This window comes from Xenopus laevis, chromosome 1S, assembly GCF_017654675.1.
Source record: "Xenopus laevis strain J_2021 chromosome 1S, Xenopus_laevis_v10.1, whole genome shotgun sequence".
Taxonomy (NCBI): Eukaryota; Metazoa; Chordata; class Amphibia; order Anura; family Pipidae; genus Xenopus; species Xenopus laevis.
The window spans coordinates 55,990,296-56,007,622 of record NC_054372.1 but is presented as its reverse complement, the minus strand read 5'-3'; the positions used below and the strand labels follow the sequence as shown (position 1 = coordinate 56,007,622).

Below are 17,327 nucleotides of genomic sequence, written 5' to 3'. Positions count from 1 at the left end.
AAGATTGTTCTTTTTGAGTCTAGGGGCCGCAGAAAGTTTGTCAGATGACCCCCAAATACTGAATTCAAGCCACAGTACACTTTGAAGACAGTGAAACATGGTGGCACTTCCAGTCTTCCAGTGTTTTTTTGTTTTTAACGTGCCACTAAAGTCCGTTAAATGATTGTAAGGTAACCCTAAATACCATCAATTTTTGGCAGCTAAATTTCTGAAGGGAGTTCAGTTGACATTGACTGAAGAATTCTAAAATGGATAAATATTTGTAAACAAATATACCACACTACAAACGTTTCCCAGAATTGACATTTGTACCCATGAGAATGTAAGATATAATCCCCCCATTGCATCCCCAAAAATGTTAACAGTTAGTTTAACCACAGATACTATACATGGAGAGTCATCCTGCAGAATTAACAATGTCAAACCGCAATCCTGTGGGTTTTATTAATATACTTTCATAACTGCCCATCTCTCAGTCTCATACTGTAGGTCATACAGCATTGGATTTGGGAGTCCAGGGCCTACCAGGCCTGCTGCCTTAGGGCCCCCACACCACCCTCTGGGCTCCCCAGCAGCAACCCTCCTGCACTTATTTCTTCACGTAGCAGCAACCAGGGCCAAAGAGGGAGGTTGGAGCAGCAACCGGAGCCAGGAAGGGAGAGCTGCACTGTTGCAAGTAGGGAGCGGGTCTGGGCCCATGAGAGTCGGGAACCAACAACCCAGTCCGATCCTGGTGTCAATATTTTGTGATACAAGAAACTACTTCCAACCTATGCATGCACACATACTATACGAACACAATAATATCAAATATACAAGGGTACAGAACTCTAAAATTCACCACAAGTGATGCACAGCAGTCATTAAATATATAAAAAAAAAAAAAAACAGTTTCCAGGATGTATGGCATTTTTCACATCGTTGCTATAGCCAAAGCTCAGCAAACATGTTACTTTGCTGCTGTAAGCAGTTGTTTAGCCATCCTGCCACTTAAATACTAGCCATATGCTGCCCATGTCATCCCCTGGCCTTTTGTTTCTTTTAAAGCTGGGCTATATACACAGTGGCTTTTTTTTTTTTTTTAATTGTTTTGCAATGCATTCAAGCAAATCTTAAATACCTCCCCATCTGGTACATGATACATACTGAGCAGGGGAGGTGACAGAAGTTGTATGGATCTCACCGCTGCATGTTACACCTATATGAATATAGAACATTACTATACTATTATACCTACTAGGAGCATATTTAAGATGTGTTTGATGCCACATTGCAGATACAGAAAATCTTTGGTGTACAAAGCCCTGGGCTTTTAAGTAACACGGTACATACGGTAAGTAAAGAGAGACACATTTGTTCCAAAAAATAAAGACACCTGGCATGAGTATTTTTAGAGGGTGTGGTCTGATCAAAAAAGCAGCTTTCTCATAACCCATTATGAGCAAACAGCTATATATAGTGGTTTCAGCTATATAAAGCAGTTTAGGTTAACTTCTGTTTGATCCCAAAAGCTACGATTTGGCTTTGAAAGGACCAGCTAATAACAAAATGCAGAACCATCATTATTGCCAATTTAAAGCAAACTCCTAAATGCCTGACTGTTTAAAGGTTAAATTGAAAATGCACAAACGGAACATTTTATACGAATAATGATAGCAAAACAGGCTGAAAAAAGATAACACTGAGCTCAGCAGTGGACATTATTCAGCTATCATCTTATCAGGGGAATAGTAAAGGAGAAATGATATACTCTTTCATCCTTCACATTATCCATTCCCCTTTCAATCGGACACTTTCCCAATAGCTACTAGGTGAAATACAGCACAATACTTGCCAGCACAGTGGCTATTTATTGGGCGATTCACGGTACTTTGTTTATTAAAGCAAATTTGAGTTTGGAGTAAAGAGGTTTCACCAGTCAAAATAAATGGGATATTGCTGACTGACAACAATTTTAGTAAATTTTTTCAAAATTGACATATTAAGTCTAAGTGCTCTGCAGGAAAGTATGCTTTTCTTTTGAAAGTGGAAAATGTTCTTTTATATTCACTTTAAGAATGTCATAGATGGACATATTCTACTTTGATACACCAATAACTTATGAATACATTTGAAGGTGAAAGGAAAAAAATGTGTGTATGCAAATCCCCGGACTTGGATGGATTCTGTTCTCAAGCAAGCTTGGTCATATCCCCTTGACCTTAAGGAAGAAGCATCCCATTGGTTATTTAAGCGATATCTGTATGCTCTCGTAATAAAACAACTTTTACATCTGTAAGTTCTTATGTCATAGGTTCCTACCCAAGTTTATAAAAACTCTGATGTCTTGGTTCGGGGGTTGTGACTCTTTGTAAGTTCAGAATTAAGTGGTCTCCGGTATGTGAACTTCCATGACAGAAGAAATTCACAGAAATCTATAATAGCCTCTTTCTGTTTACAGGCATCAGCAATGGAGCATAGTGGGGTGGGGCTGCATTACATTTTGTGTCTAAGAGATTTTGGGAAATTGCTCGTAAAAATGTCATCTTTTTCTTTCACTCTGAAATCAGGGATGTTTATTTTTGGAAAATTTACATTTTCTACATAAGCCCAGCTAAATTAACTCATTCAGCCCTATTTACTCGTGTATACAGAGCGGTGACAAGCACTGCAGTGTTTTTGCATGGACGGTTACCACTGTGAGTGCATCTGATGGTGGAGGCCATTTAACAGCATTAAAGGAGATGACAGACAGAGAGGGCCATTAAGCTGTCACTGTTTTCTGCTGGATGGCAGTTGCAGACAAAAATCTCAATGTGCCATAGCCCTAAATCATTACCTCAACTATGGGAAGCCTCTTTATATTTGCTCATAAACAATCAAATCATCTGTGTCTGAAATATCTTTAGCTCTAGGATAATACCTTCAAGAGAAAAAAAAACCACCCTAACCAACTCCCTAGATAGCAACAGCATTATATCCTTTCTATTGGTTCTGTCTTAGAATAGATCTATTGGGTATATTTTGTTTAATAAAACATTATACATAATATGCAATTGACTGATAATTTACAATAAAGAAAAAAGAACAAATGGAATTAAAAGTCACAAAGGATTAAAATGTTTACTCAACAAAAAGCGTAGATAATATAGATTTTGTGTGCACAACTTAATTAATAGCTATTACTTGGGTATAAAAACACATTATCAAGCAAAATATTTTAATTAACAGGTCAGTCATAAATATATTCACAGAAAAGTTGTGACCGAGACAAGAGGATCTGGTGTCTGGTAAACTTTGTACTTCTTAGACACAAGCAAACCTCCGTTGGACGTATAATGGCTCGACAGCTCTTCAGTAGTTACATTTTTACATTACTTTACAAATATATTTACATTATATATTGTATGTTTTTTCTCAATATAAGTAATTTAAGTCTAATCTTCCAGGTCAAGGATGCCAGGTATCCTAAATAAGTCATTTAAAATGTTTAAGGTACAAATGGTCTTTGGCATCTCTTCATTCCGGAAGGTTAATGAAAAGTTTTTGCTAATTCTTCTGCCAAAGAAGAACCTGCAGACATAAAATGACCACAGCACCACAATGCTACACAACTCAACATACATAAACCTGCATAGAACTGAAGCTATACGCTGTCTCCTCTGTTACTTTGCTTCTCGTAATGGAAACTTGCTCTTCATACATTGCTTTCTTTGTCAGTTTCCATTTAAAGCACACGCCATTTTTGGGAACTTTCTGCCTTGCTGCATTTCTGTTTTGCATCTTCACTTGCAAACTTGCTGCTGAATATGAAGCAGAAACTCATAGTATGAAAATGCAGCTTCTGTCCGGTCTTCAATTAAATGTTGAAAGAAGTCAGTCTTTGCAGCGCTGTCATCCCTAAGAATTGAAGAGGTATAGTTAGATTTTACAAAGTGCCATTAATTATACCACACATTAGGCCAGATGTGTGTAGTACCATATACATAAACCATGACAGGAACTCTAACAATTTCTCCCCAAATCATAATTAATAAAGCTTTTGTCTACCCTTTGTGATGAGTACCTACTGTAGCACAGTCAACATAACAATGAGTTAATTGCAGCAACAAACTTGTTGAATCCAAGGCATTCCATGTTTAATAGAGGCCCATTCTGCATTCAGTATAGTTCACTTCAACTGGTGAAAAATGCATAATGTAAAGGTTTTGTCTTCATATATAAGAATCCTTTTCAAGAAAAACATACCTTACAGGCCCATAAATCTTTGGACAGAGACAACTTTTTTCTAATTTTGGTTCTGTACATTAAATTTTAAATGAAACAACTCAGATGCAGGTGAACTGCAGACTTGCAGCTTTAATTCAGTGGGTTGAATAAAAAGATTACATAAAAATGTGAGGAACTTTTTTTTTTAACACAATCACTTCATTTCACGAGCTCAAAAGTAATTGGACCATTGACTCAAAGGCTATTTTCATGGGCAGGTGTGGGCAATTCCTTCGTTATGTCATTATCAATGAAGCAGATAAATGTCCTGGAGTTGATTTGAGGGGGGGGGGGGTGTACTTGTATGTGGAAGATTTTGCTGTGAACAGACAACATACAGTCAAAGGAGCTCTCCATGCAGGTGAAACAAGCCATCATTAAGCTGCAAAAACAGAAAAAACCCATCCGAGAAATTGCTACAATATTAGGAGTGGCAAAATCTACAGTTTGGTACATCCTGAAAAAGAAAGCACTGGTGAACTCAGCAACACAAAAAGACCTGGACGTCCACGGAAGAATACAGAGTTGGATGATCGCAGAATCATTTCCATGGTAAAGAGAAACCCCTTCACAGCAGCCAAACAAGTGAACAACACTCTCCAGGAGGTAGATGTATCGATATCCAAGTCTACCATAAAGAGAAGACTGCATGAAAGTAAATACAGAGGGTGCACTGCAAGGTGCAAGCCACTCATAAGCATCAAGAATAGAAAGACTTTGCTAAAAAAAAAAAAAAGGAACCCAGGAGTTCATTAGAAGAAGTGGAATATTCTTGAATGGCCAAGTCAGTCACCCGATCTGAGCCCAATTGAGCTGCATTTCACTTGTTGAAGACTAAACTTCAGACAGAAAGGCCCACAAATAAACAGCAACTGAAAGCCGATGCAGTAAAGGCCTGGCAGAGCATTAAAAAGGAGGAAACCCAGAATCTTATGATGTCCATGAGTTCATAGAGTTCAAGACTGTCATTGCCAGCAAAGGGTTTTCAACCAAGTATTAGAAATGAACATTTTATTTTCAGTTTTTTAATTTGTCGAATTACTTTTGAGCCCCTGAAATGAAGTGATTGTGTTAAAAAAAGACTTTAGTTTCTCACATTTTTATGCAATCTTTTTGTCCAACCCACTGAATTAAAGCTGAAAGTCTGCAGTTCAACTGCATCGGAGTTGTTTCATTTAAAATTCATTGTGGTCATGTACAGAACCAAAATTATAAACTAGTTGTCTCTGTCCAAAGATTTATGGGCCTAACTGTATATATGCATAATGGCCAAATCCCTGTGAATCATGAGGCACACTGCTCACACAAACCAATAGTACACATACATGCAAGACTACTTCAGTCTATGACCCAAATTCACGAAGCGCCGAAGCACCTAACGCTAGCGTCAATTCGCTAGCGTTGGGCATTTTCGTTACTTCGCAAATTCACTAACGTACGCTGGCGTAAATTCGCTAGTGTTACTTCGCACCCTTACGCCTGGCGGATACGGACGTAACTATGCAAATTCACTAACGTGCGCAGTGTACTGAACGCTACCTTTTACGCTAGACTTCCTTCGCCACCTCAGACCAGGCGAAGCACAATAGAGTAGATAGGGATTGCTTAAAAAAAAAAGGTAAAATTTTTTCTAAGTCCCAAAAAACGCTGGCGTTTTTTCTATATTATGGATGATAGGCTGAAAAAGATCGAAATTTTTTTTGGGGCTCCCCTCCTTCCCCCCTACATTTCCTAACTCATGGCAACTTAACTATACAGTGGGCACATGTGTAGGGCAAAAAAAAAAAAATTTGTTTGATGTTTTGAAGGTTTCCCAGGCATTTGTAGTGATTCTACAAATAATTCCTACGTATACCTCCATTGAAATTTGAATTTGGCACCGTATGCAAATTAACCATCGCTAGCGTAACTTCGCTTCGCAAATCAACGATTCGCAACCTTACGCTACCCCTGTGCACAACTTCGGATTTTAGTGAATTTGCGGAGTGCTGGCGAAACTACGTCTGGCGAAGTGTGGCGAAAGTTGCGCCTGGCACAACTACGATTCTTAGTGAATTTGCCCCCATGTCTTCTCCTATGGCAGGGAGATGGAGTCAATGCAACTCCTAACAAAATGTCAACATTGTGGTCCTTATCTTAGAGCTTTTTCAAGACTTGATAAAGAACAAACATAAAAGCTGTTGATAGCCTTTTCTCCATCTGCTTTTGATATGCAAGTGTGGAAAAGCTGATGCACTCCCTTTTAAAATTGCAGTGACAGGCATGGCATCAGCCTGTGTTCAGACATATGGAGCAAATGACGAATGAAAATGTAACACTCATACATTGTATATTCCACTTCCAGCAACTAAAAAAGTGGAGAAGACACAAATGAATGGACTATACCTGGGAGTGCCCATATTCACTTTACAAATACAAAATGACTTTTGGAAACAAGTTAAAAAAAAAATTGAACTTACTTTATTACATACAGAACAGGGTTTAAAGGACTATCTCCTTTGAGCCATGAAATAAAGTTCCTCAGTCTTTCTGATGCCGTTGTGTTTAATTCTGGGAGACAGTTCTATAAAGGCAAGTAAAACAATACACATTAATGTTCCTTGTGTGTGTCCTCCCATGACCAATTAATGAACTTGCATGGATTCAAACATTGTCACTACTCAATACTCAAAATTCTCTCCCCTGTTGTAATATTATCACAGGCACATGTTTTATTCATTGTCAGCCATTTCTACTAGCCTGTAATAGTGCTGCAATTAATTAAAGTATAATTGATGCAATACATTAAAGTACAGACCTTTTTTAAAGGGGAACAAAAATTAAGATTTAATAAAAACTTTATCATATTAAAATAAGAAACTTTCTAAATACAATTAAAAATTCTGTAAAGTTTGTGAAATGATCAAGTTTATCTTCACTATCTCGCTCTCAGCATCTGTTTCTCTTCATTATGTCTTCATGCAGGAGTTGGGTGTCAGATTTTCATTGACAGGTAGATCCAATATCTCTTATATAGAGGGTTCCCTTTTCTAGCAGATGTATTAGAGCTCACTCAAATATGATACAAAGTAATAGCAGTGAGAGGAAATGTAGGCAGTAATCTGAACTGCAAGTTTTTATTGGCTTTATGGATAAACAAACCCAATAAACAAGAGCCTAATCCTAAACATGTTGTGTTATCCACAAACCCAACAAACACTTGCGCTAAGTATTCTCACTAATATTATGTTTTATCAGATAAGCTCTACTTGGAAGTCAAGCACAGGTTATTCCATGGGAAAAGGCAAGAACCTTATCAAACCATGTTTTACAGTTAACCACTAATCCCTTCGAATTATCTAGAGTGAACTCAAATAACAGATTTCAGTACAAACTAAATCTAACAAAATAACTGACTTTGGCTCAAATGAAAAGATTCAGGATTTCTGATGATTTTAATTGAGTGAGTTCGAACGTACATCTTCTAAGCAAAATAAAAGCTCCCCTCAAAGAAACGAATGAAGAGAGACAGATGCTAAGAGAGGGATAGTGAAAATTAAATTGGATATTTCAGAAATGGTTCAGAATGTTTAATTTAGAAATGTCTTGTTAAGAAATTATTATGTTTGTGTCCACTATAGTTTCACTTTAAGAAAAAACGAAACAGTATTTTACGTAGCAGTAATCATGTATAGGAGAACATTCTAACCTTCGGAACAATAAGGTTTTAACACACTCACCAATTTCTGTGGAACTGATGCATAGTTTGGAAACCCAAGAACATCACAAAAAAAGCTATTTGAACAATTCCTTCCTACCCAAATGTAGACAGACTGTAAAAAGAATAAACACGTGTTATTAATATCATCATTAAAACAAATATGGATTCTAGTCCTGAGTATGTGTGTGTTCTGGAAGCACTATAAAAACGAAGATCTCTATGCAATAAATTGGTATTCATGCATTTTGCATTTGTCCCCCACCTACAGAGCTTTATTAAATAAGATCAGAACGTACATTATTGAGCACTGTAAAAGCTGGCTAAGTATGGATAACCTAAGAAACAATGTAAATACAATTATGGGTTTTGTTAAGCAAAAACCCATTATCTAAAAAGCTCCACAGAAAGGCTGTCTCCCATAGACTCCATTTTATCCAAAATATCCAAGTTTTTAAAAATTTCCTTTTTCTCTGTAATAATAAAAGAGTACCTTGTTCTTGATCCAACTATGATATAATTATTCCATTTTGGAGGCAAAACCAGCCTAATGATTTGATTTAATTTTTAAATGATTTTCTCTTAGCCTTAAGATATGAAGACCAAAATTACCGAAAGACCCGTTATCCGGAAACCCCCAGGTTCTGAGCATTCTGGATAAAAGATGCCCTAGCTGTAATGATAACTATGATGCTTTTTGCCATAGCTAATAAAAGTTGGTTTCAATGATTTGATCTCCAGTGACAGCCTATATGGCTTTCAAAATTAACTGGCAGACATATCATCTTGAAATGTGTTTTTTAATTTGCGTTTTAGCATAAGCTATACCTTTGGCGGTAGAGTGTCTAAGCTTTAGTCTAGACATAATTACTGAATTTTGGGTAGGAACAAGCTTGAGCAATCTACCACCCAAAAAAAGAGAATTCTTACAATCCTATTATGCACTAAATTTTACATATAGAGGCCAGATTCCATAGCGTAGGCTTTATGGCAATTTTGTAGGTGAAAATGGAAGGCTTCTGTACCGATTATTGGTGATAAAAAACCACCACTCTAAGGGGAAGATTTATCAAAATGAGAGTTTAGAGCTTAATAAATAAAAACTCACCCACGTTCTATTCATTCCTATGGGATTTTTAGAAGTGTATTTATTAAAGGGTGAAAGTTAGAACTCGCCATTTGATAAATACGCTTATAAAAATCCCATAGGAATAAATTGAATGTGGGCGAGTTTTTTTTTTTTTTAATAAGCTCTAAACCAGGCATGTCGAAAGTGTGGCCTGGGGGCCAATTGCAGCCCTTTTTCAAATTTACACCGGCCCTCAGCCTCCATCATGAAATTAATAATAATGAGGCCCCCAGCACAGTACGATCAGGAATCCCATAGCAGTAATATTTGGGGACATTAGTGAAATGATCTGCCACTTGGTCTATACTGCTGCCTGTGAGCTGAAGGTGTTGGTAATAGACACATACTGGCACGTAGACGCGCTCTTTTCGCATACTTCTTTAGGGCTGAAGGTGTCAATAGACGTACTGACGTGCCAGTACAGTAAACTAAAGAAGTATGGCGTCTCTACGTTCCAGTACGTGTCTATTGCTAACACCTTCAGCACACAGGCAGCAGTATAGACCAAGTGCCAGATCATTTCACTAATGTCCCCAAATATTACTGCTACGGCTATGCGATTCCTGTAATTTAATGTTAATGGTTCAAAGAATGTCGGGCTGAATGGTCGGCTCCCACACATTTTCACCTCACCAAATGGCTCGTTACAAAAAGTTTGGGCACCCCTGCTCTAAACTTACATTTTGATAAATCTGCCCTTAAATAATTAATTCACCATGCAGCCCTACTACTTTGGTAATTATGAAGACTTTCTGTATTAATAAAAAAAAGTTAAACATACTGAACCAGAATCCATAAGGAATGCTCCTTCCCTTGACAGTTTTTCTGCTGATAAAGACTGAAGAGAAGGTTGTGGCACAACAGAGTCGTTCACAAGGATAGCACCCTAAGAAAAAAATAAATAAATAAAAGCCACATTAGTACTTTTAGTTATCTATTGTCATCAGTGTCATAAGTGTTAATCTTTTAACAATTCTCACTTTGCTTGTAAATTAGAGAAATATGTACTGTATGTGTTTTTTTCCTTTCCTCTCTATTTATATACCAGACGAAGGAGTGTAAAACTATTACTGTGTATAACTTTTTTTCAGACCGAGAGTAAAACTATTACTGTGTATCATTTTTTTTCTTACCAACATTTTTTTTACCAGCCAGTTCTTGGCAGGCTCACAATTCACAAAACAATCTTTGCTATTTGATAAAGACATTGGTGAAATGTGCTTCACGGCATGTTAGCATAGAGTAAATCCATTCTCATGTATAGCCAGGTTCAACAAATAATGTAATCACTGAGCATTAAGATACAATACAGCCTCTATCATACAAACAATCTACAGCCATTATCTGCACGCACAAAAGAAAAAAAAAATAATATGTTAATGCTACATTTTGTCTAAAATAAGTAAGCTCACGTGCACGTCAGCATTGGACTCACATTTAAGTTGAGTTTAATACCATGATAAGAAGAAAAAAGTTTTAAAACACCTACTGTGTACTAAATATTGAAGTGCATTTAGAAACACTTAAAAAAAATTAAACCCCTTGCAACAATACGCATCATATGTGATTGAGTGACAGAACACTTATTAGTTTACTCAGGAGCTACATAAGCATTTTCCGTCACTGAGCCCCCAAAAACAATGTGCATTATTTGCAACGGAGTGGTGGAACCATATTCTCTTACTATTTGATAAGAATGCCCATTGTTGCGAGGGGTTTAATGTTTTCATATGCACTTATTTAGTACACAGCAAGCAGGACTCACATTAAAGAACTAAACCCTAAAGAACAATATGGCTAGAAATGATATAATTTATATGCTGAGTTATTGAACCAAACTAAAACTTCTGTACTTCTAGTTCAAAGTTGCCACAGGAGTTTCCAATCTTGAATCTAGTTAGGAGTGTCTGCGACATGCACATGCTCAGTGTGCTTTGAGAAGCTGTTGTGATGCTATGCTTAGGGGTCGTCGCAAATCAAACATAGAAAATTAGGCTTGTCATAAAAGCTGATGCTACAGGGCTGATTATTAATGGTATTGCTAATTGTGCTGGTTTCTGAGCTGTCGTACCAATAATTGAATTATTCACTAAACAGCTTTTATATTGTGGGGATCAGTGACCCCCATTTGAAAGTTGGAAAGAAGCCAGAAGAAGGAGGGAAATAATTCAGAAACAAGAAAAAAATGAAGGTCGATTGAAAAGCTGTTTAGAATTAGCTAGAACAGGGGTAGGCAACCTGAGGCTCCGGAGCCTCATGCGGCTCTTTATCCTACTTGCTGCGGCTCGGTCTTGTGGCTTTGCCTATCAGGTTGGCTATACCTCTATACTGCCGTCGCACCTGCTGGCGGCTGCTTGAGTGTGTGACCGGGGTAAGTTAACGGTTAGATTACTGCAGTCGCACACTCGGGAAGCTGCCAGCAGGTGTGAGGGCTGTATAGACGTCCCAGGAGTGACAGGCAAGACTGAGCAGCAGCAAGATGATTCATCATGGTCCTTAACGCGGTCACAAACTCAAGACAATACAGGGAAGATCAGCATTGAACTTCAGAAACAGAATTGACATTAACCCTTTAAGTGCCAGCAGAATTTCACATTTTGGTTACGCAAAATGCCAGCCGTTTTTGAAACATTTTGTGCTCTCTCACTTTAGGGGCATTTTCTGAGGGGAAACCTATAGTTTACCTAGGAAAACTATACATTGTTTTTTTCGGTAGAAACTGAGCTTTCTAAATCTGCCTGAGTTTTCATGTATTTCCACCTGTGCAAAAAAATTTATAGTGCTAAATACCAAAAAAAAATGAAAAATTACCATTTTTCATCGTATATCAATTTATACCAGAAAAATATTTCATTTTAGGGATGAAAATCCAACTGATTTGGAAAGCCTTATGTCTCTCGAACGTGCCAATACCAGATATGTATAGTTTTAGGGAGATTTAGGATTTCTGTACAGCAAAAACTCCCGGCAGTATATTACCGAATTTTGAAAGCACTAAGGCAGAAAACGGCATGCTTTAGATTCCAAGGCAACAAATCCTGAAACCGTAGGTTTACCCCAGAAAACCATACATTTTTGAAAAGTACACATTCTGCCGATTACAAAATGGGTAACTATGTCTCTCTACTCCCAACTACCAAACATAAAAGCTTGTCTGAAAATAGCGGTTTTTCAAAAAAAAATTCAAAATTCTGAAAAATCATTTCAAAGGTTTTATTTTGCTGCTCCGCATATCCCAAACTATATTAGGTACCAAGAAAAAGCACCTGAAATATGATTGCCAGGGGTCCACTGAACAGTTTGATACCCATTATGCATAGGTTTACCAAAGTATCTGGCATTTAGAGACACCAATATGAAGTTAGCACATCCAAATTGATCAGGACTTTACTTCAGCTACTGAGAAATCAACACATTGACTGCATTTTTTGTGGGGTAAAAACACAGAAATATATGTTTACCCCCCCAAACCCATATATTTTTGGAAAGTATTTTTGGTGAAATATCTGAAAATTGCCTCAAACCTTCAACTTCCCAGCACCATATCGCCCATGTATCATTACCTACTAAGAAAAAGCACCCTAAATATGATTGCCAGGGTTCCTCTGAACATTTTGGTGGTCATTGTTCATAAGTTTACCAAAGTATCTGGCATTTAGAGGCCCCAAAATGAAGTTAGCGCATACAAACAGTCCCGTGGGTAACTTCAGCTAATGAAAGATCAACACATTGACTGCATTTTTGTGGGGTAAAAACACAGAAATATATGTTTACCCCCCAAAACCCATATATTTTTGGAAAGTACACATTCTACCGAATCTAAAATGGGTACCCATGCCTTTCTGCTCCAAACTACTGAGTCGCAAGGCTTTCCCAAAATTGTCGGTTTTGGTGAAATATCTGAAAATTGCCTCAAAGCTTCAACTTCCCAGCACCATATCACCCATGTGTCATTACGTACTAAGAAAAAGCACCCTAAATATGATTGCCAGGGTTCCTCTGAACATTTTGGTGGCCATTGTTCATAAGTTTACCAAAGTATCTGGCATTTAGAGGCCCCAAAATGAAGTTAGCGCATACAAACAGTCCCGTGGGTAACTTCATCTAATGAAAAATCAACACATTGACTGCATTTTTGTGGGGTAAAAACACAGAAATATATGTTTACCCCCCAAACCCATATATTTTTGGAAAGTACACATTCTACTGAATCTAAAATGGGTACCCATGCCTTTCTGCTCCAAACTACTGAGTCGCAAGGCTTTCCCAAAGTTGTCGGTTTTGGTGAAATATCTGAAAATTGCCTCAAAGCTTCAACTTCCCAGCACCATATCACCCATGTGTCATTACGTACTAAGAAAAAGCACCCTAAATATGATTGCCAGGGTTCCTCTGAACATTTTGGTGGCCATTGTTCATAAGTTTACCAAAGTATCTGGCATTTAGAGGCCCCAAAATGAAGTTAGCGCAGACAAATAGTCCTGTGGGTAACTTCAGCTAATGAAAAATCAACACATTGACTGCATTTTTGCGGGGTAAAAACACAGAAATATATGTTTACCCCCCAAACCCATATATTTTTGGAAAGTACACATTCTACGGAATCTAAAATGGGTACCCATGCCTTTCTGCTCCAAACTACTGAGTCGCAAGGCTTTGCCAAATTTGGCGGTTTTGGTGAAATATCTGGAAATTGCCTCAAAGCTTCAACGTTCCAGCATCGTATTGTCCATGTATCATTACCAGCATAAAGCATCCTAAATATAAACATAGGGGTCTACTAAACAGTTTGATGCCCAATATGCATAGATATACCAAACTATGTGGCGCACAGAGACCCCCAAATGACAATATGTATAGACATTTTCACGGCTGACGCGCTGGCTGCTGCAATATAACCACTCGGTGTGTGTATTATGCGACATTAGACCACCTAACAGTACAGAGACCCCAGAAAACCATATATTTTCAGAAAGTACACATTCTGACGAATCCAATATGGGTAAATAAGTGTTTCTACTGCAAACTGCCAAACTGCAAAGCAATGCTGAACATAACGGTTTTTATCAAATTTCTGAAAATTGTCACAAAGCTTGAATTTTACCCCATTATATGCCCCACATTTCGTAACTTATCAGCATAAAACATCCTAAATATGAACGCCAGGGGTCTACTAAACACTTTGATGCCCAATATGCATAGATAAACCAAACTATGTGGCGCACAGAGACCCCCAAATGACAATAGTGTATATACATTTTCACGGCTGACGCGCGCTGGCTGCTGCAATATGAGCACCTGGTGTGTGTAATATGCGACATTAGACCCCCCTAACAGTACAGAGACTCCAGAAAACCATATATTTTCAGAAAGTACACATTCTGACGAATCCAATATGGGTAAATATGTGTTCCTACTGCAAACTGCCAAACTGCAAAGCAATGCTGAACGTAACGGTTTTTATCAAATTTCTGAAAATCGTCACAAAGCTTGAATTTTACCCCATTATATGCCCCACATTTCGTAACTTATCAGCATAAAACATCCTAAATATGAACGCCAGGGGTCTACTGAACACTTTGATGCCCAATATGCATAGATATACTAAACTATGTGGCGCACAGAGACCCCCAAATGACAATAGTGTATATACATTTTCACGGCTGACGCGCTGGCTGCTGCAATATGAGCACCTGGTGTGTGTATTATGCGACATTAGACCCCCCTAAAAGTACAGAGACCCCAGAAAACCATATATTTTCAGAAAGTACACATTCTGACGAATCCAATATGGGTAAATAAGTGTTTCTACTGCAAACTGCCAGACTGCAAATCAATGCTGAACGTAACCGTTTTTATCAAATTTCTGAAAATCGTCACAAAGCTTGAATTTTACCCCATCATATGCCCCACATTTCGTAACTTATCAGCATAAAACATCCTAAATATGAACGCCAGGGGTCTACTGAACACTTTGATGCCCAATATGCATAGATATACCAAACTATGTGGCGCACAGAGACCCCCAAATGACAATAGTGTATATACATTTTCACGGCTGACGCGCTGGCTGCTGCAATATAAGCACCTGGTGTGTGTATTATGCGACATTAGACCCCCCTAACAGTACAGAGACCCCAGAAAACCATATATTTTCAGAAAGTACACATTCTGACGAATCCAATATGGGTAAATGTGTGTTTCTACTGCAAACTGCCAAACTGCAAAGCAATGCTGAACATAACGGTTTTTATCAAATTTTTGAAAATCGTCAGAAAGATTGAATTTTACCCCATTATATGCCCCACATTTCGTAACGTTTCAGCATAAAACATCCTAAATATGAACGCCAGGGGTCTACTGAACACTTTGATGCCCAATATGCATAGATATACCAAACTATGCGGCGCACAGAGACCACCAAATGACAATAGTGTATATACATTTTCACGGCTGACGCGCTGGCTGCTGCAATATAAGCACCTGGTGTGTGTAATATGCGACATTAGACCACATAACAGTACAGAGACCCTAGAAAACCATATATTTTCAGAAAGTACACATTCTGACGAATCCAATATGGGTAAATGTGTGTTTCTACTGCAAACTGCCAAACTGCAAAGCAATGCTGAACATAACGGTTTTTATCAAATTTCTGAAAATTGTCAGAAAGATTGAATTTTACCCCATTATATGCCCCACATTTCGTAACGTATCAGCATAAAACATCCTAAATATGAACGCCAGAGGTCTACTGAACACTTTGATGCCCAATATGCATAGATATACCAAACTATGTGGCGCACAGAGACCCCCAAATGGATATATAGTAGATAAAATTTACAAGGCAAAACAAAATAAGGCAGTAAAGGGTGAAATGCAAAAAAATCCAATAAAACCACAAAAATCAATGTTTTTTTTCCAGACTAGTGTTATCGGCCGTCAGAATCACAGTTTGAATATTTTAGATGGGCCAAACAGGTTATACGGCTAGAAAAAAGTGAACACAATATATGCAGAGCTGAAAATGCAATAAAATGGCTAAAAATTCAATAAAATGGCTAAAAATGCACCAAAATACCCAAAATTGCAATATAATCACCGAAATAACATACAAAAGGTATTGCACAGTACGGTTAGCGAATACGCTATGCGTAATGGCAATAAAACATTTTTTTCAGCCAAAAAAAGAAACGATGCGATAAGAAAAAAAGAAAAAAAGCCACAATGCCATGTATGTGCGTGTGCGTGTGCACAAATGGTAAATTACATGTTATGTGCGCGTGTGTGCGTGTGCACATGTGTGTAAGTGCAGTGAGTGTAAGTGACCCCCCCCAATCCCCAAAAATGTATGTGTAAGTGTGTGTAAGTGTGAATCTAAGTGTGTATTACTGTAATAAGTGTGTGTTGGTGTGTTTGTGTGTGTAATTGTTGCACTAACCTGAAAAAGTCGCTGGAGACTGTTGCAGGCGATCAGGAAGAGCCCCTGGAAGACATCTGCCTCGTGGTTCCTGTCTGTGTGCTGTGGGGGCGGAGATCGTCGATCCGGTGTAGGCTGCAGCAGCAGGACACGTAAGTAACACGTGCCTGCTGCTGTTTTTGGGCCCCTGGGCGATCGCGCCCCAGGGGCCACTCGATCCCCTGCTCTGCTCGTTGCCTAGGGGCAGGGGATCGAGCAGGAACGGAGCGAGCGGCTCTAACAGCCGCTCCTCCGCTCCTGAACCAGGAAATGCTGCAGAACGTAGAATCTACGTTCTGTGGCATTTCAAGTACCTTTGCCACAGAACGTAGATTCTACGATCTGTGGCATTTAAAAGGTTAAACAGATGAGAACACTAGCATTTAATAGGGCTATTCAGTGTTTTATTTATTTCAAAGTAGTCCTACACATGCACACTGCACTTCTGTTTGTTTTAAAACTTTTAAAAGTTTATAATCTGTGTTATGTTTTGCGGCTCCAGACTATTTTTCTTTATTGGAAGAGGGGGCAAAATGGCTCTTCTGATAGTAAAGGTTGCTGACCCCTGAGCTAGAAGGTGAACCACTCCTTTAACTGATGGGTATTGACATTGGCTAAAGTGTGGTGCTAACACATCAATGTTTGTAAAAAAAAAATTTGTAAAGGGATGAACAGTCCGAATTTAAGCGCTGGCATTTTTTTCTCATTTGCGTGCGTAAATAATGGTTGCAGATGGTTTGTAGCAGATGGTTGACTACAGAGTAGGTTAATCCGAGTGCTGAAACAGTAGAAGC

At 38.3% G+C, this 17,327-nt stretch overlaps 1 protein-coding gene across 4 annotated transcripts in view; it reads right to left on the bottom strand.

The window, feature by feature from the left end:
- Nucleotides 1–3,088: 3,088 nt before the first annotated feature.
- The window catches only part of sec24b.S (SEC24 homolog B, COPII coat complex component S homeolog), a 50,929-nt gene continuing 36,690 nt past the window's right edge, over nucleotides 3,089–17,327 (bottom strand). For all 4 annotated transcript variants that reach the window (XM_018243345.2, XM_018243346.2, XM_041579592.1 and 1 more), the window contains 4 exons: nucleotides 9,856–9,960; nucleotides 7,968–8,060; nucleotides 6,708–6,811; nucleotides 3,089–3,879 (listed from right to left, as the gene is read on the bottom strand). In XM_018243345.2, the coding sequence (XP_018098834.1) occupies nucleotides 3,765–3,879; nucleotides 6,708–6,811; nucleotides 7,968–8,060; nucleotides 9,856–9,960 (417 nt within the window). In that variant the 3' untranslated portion in view covers nucleotides 3,089–3,764. The remainder of the gene's footprint in view (nucleotides 3,880–6,707; nucleotides 6,812–7,967; nucleotides 8,061–9,855; nucleotides 9,961–17,327) is intronic.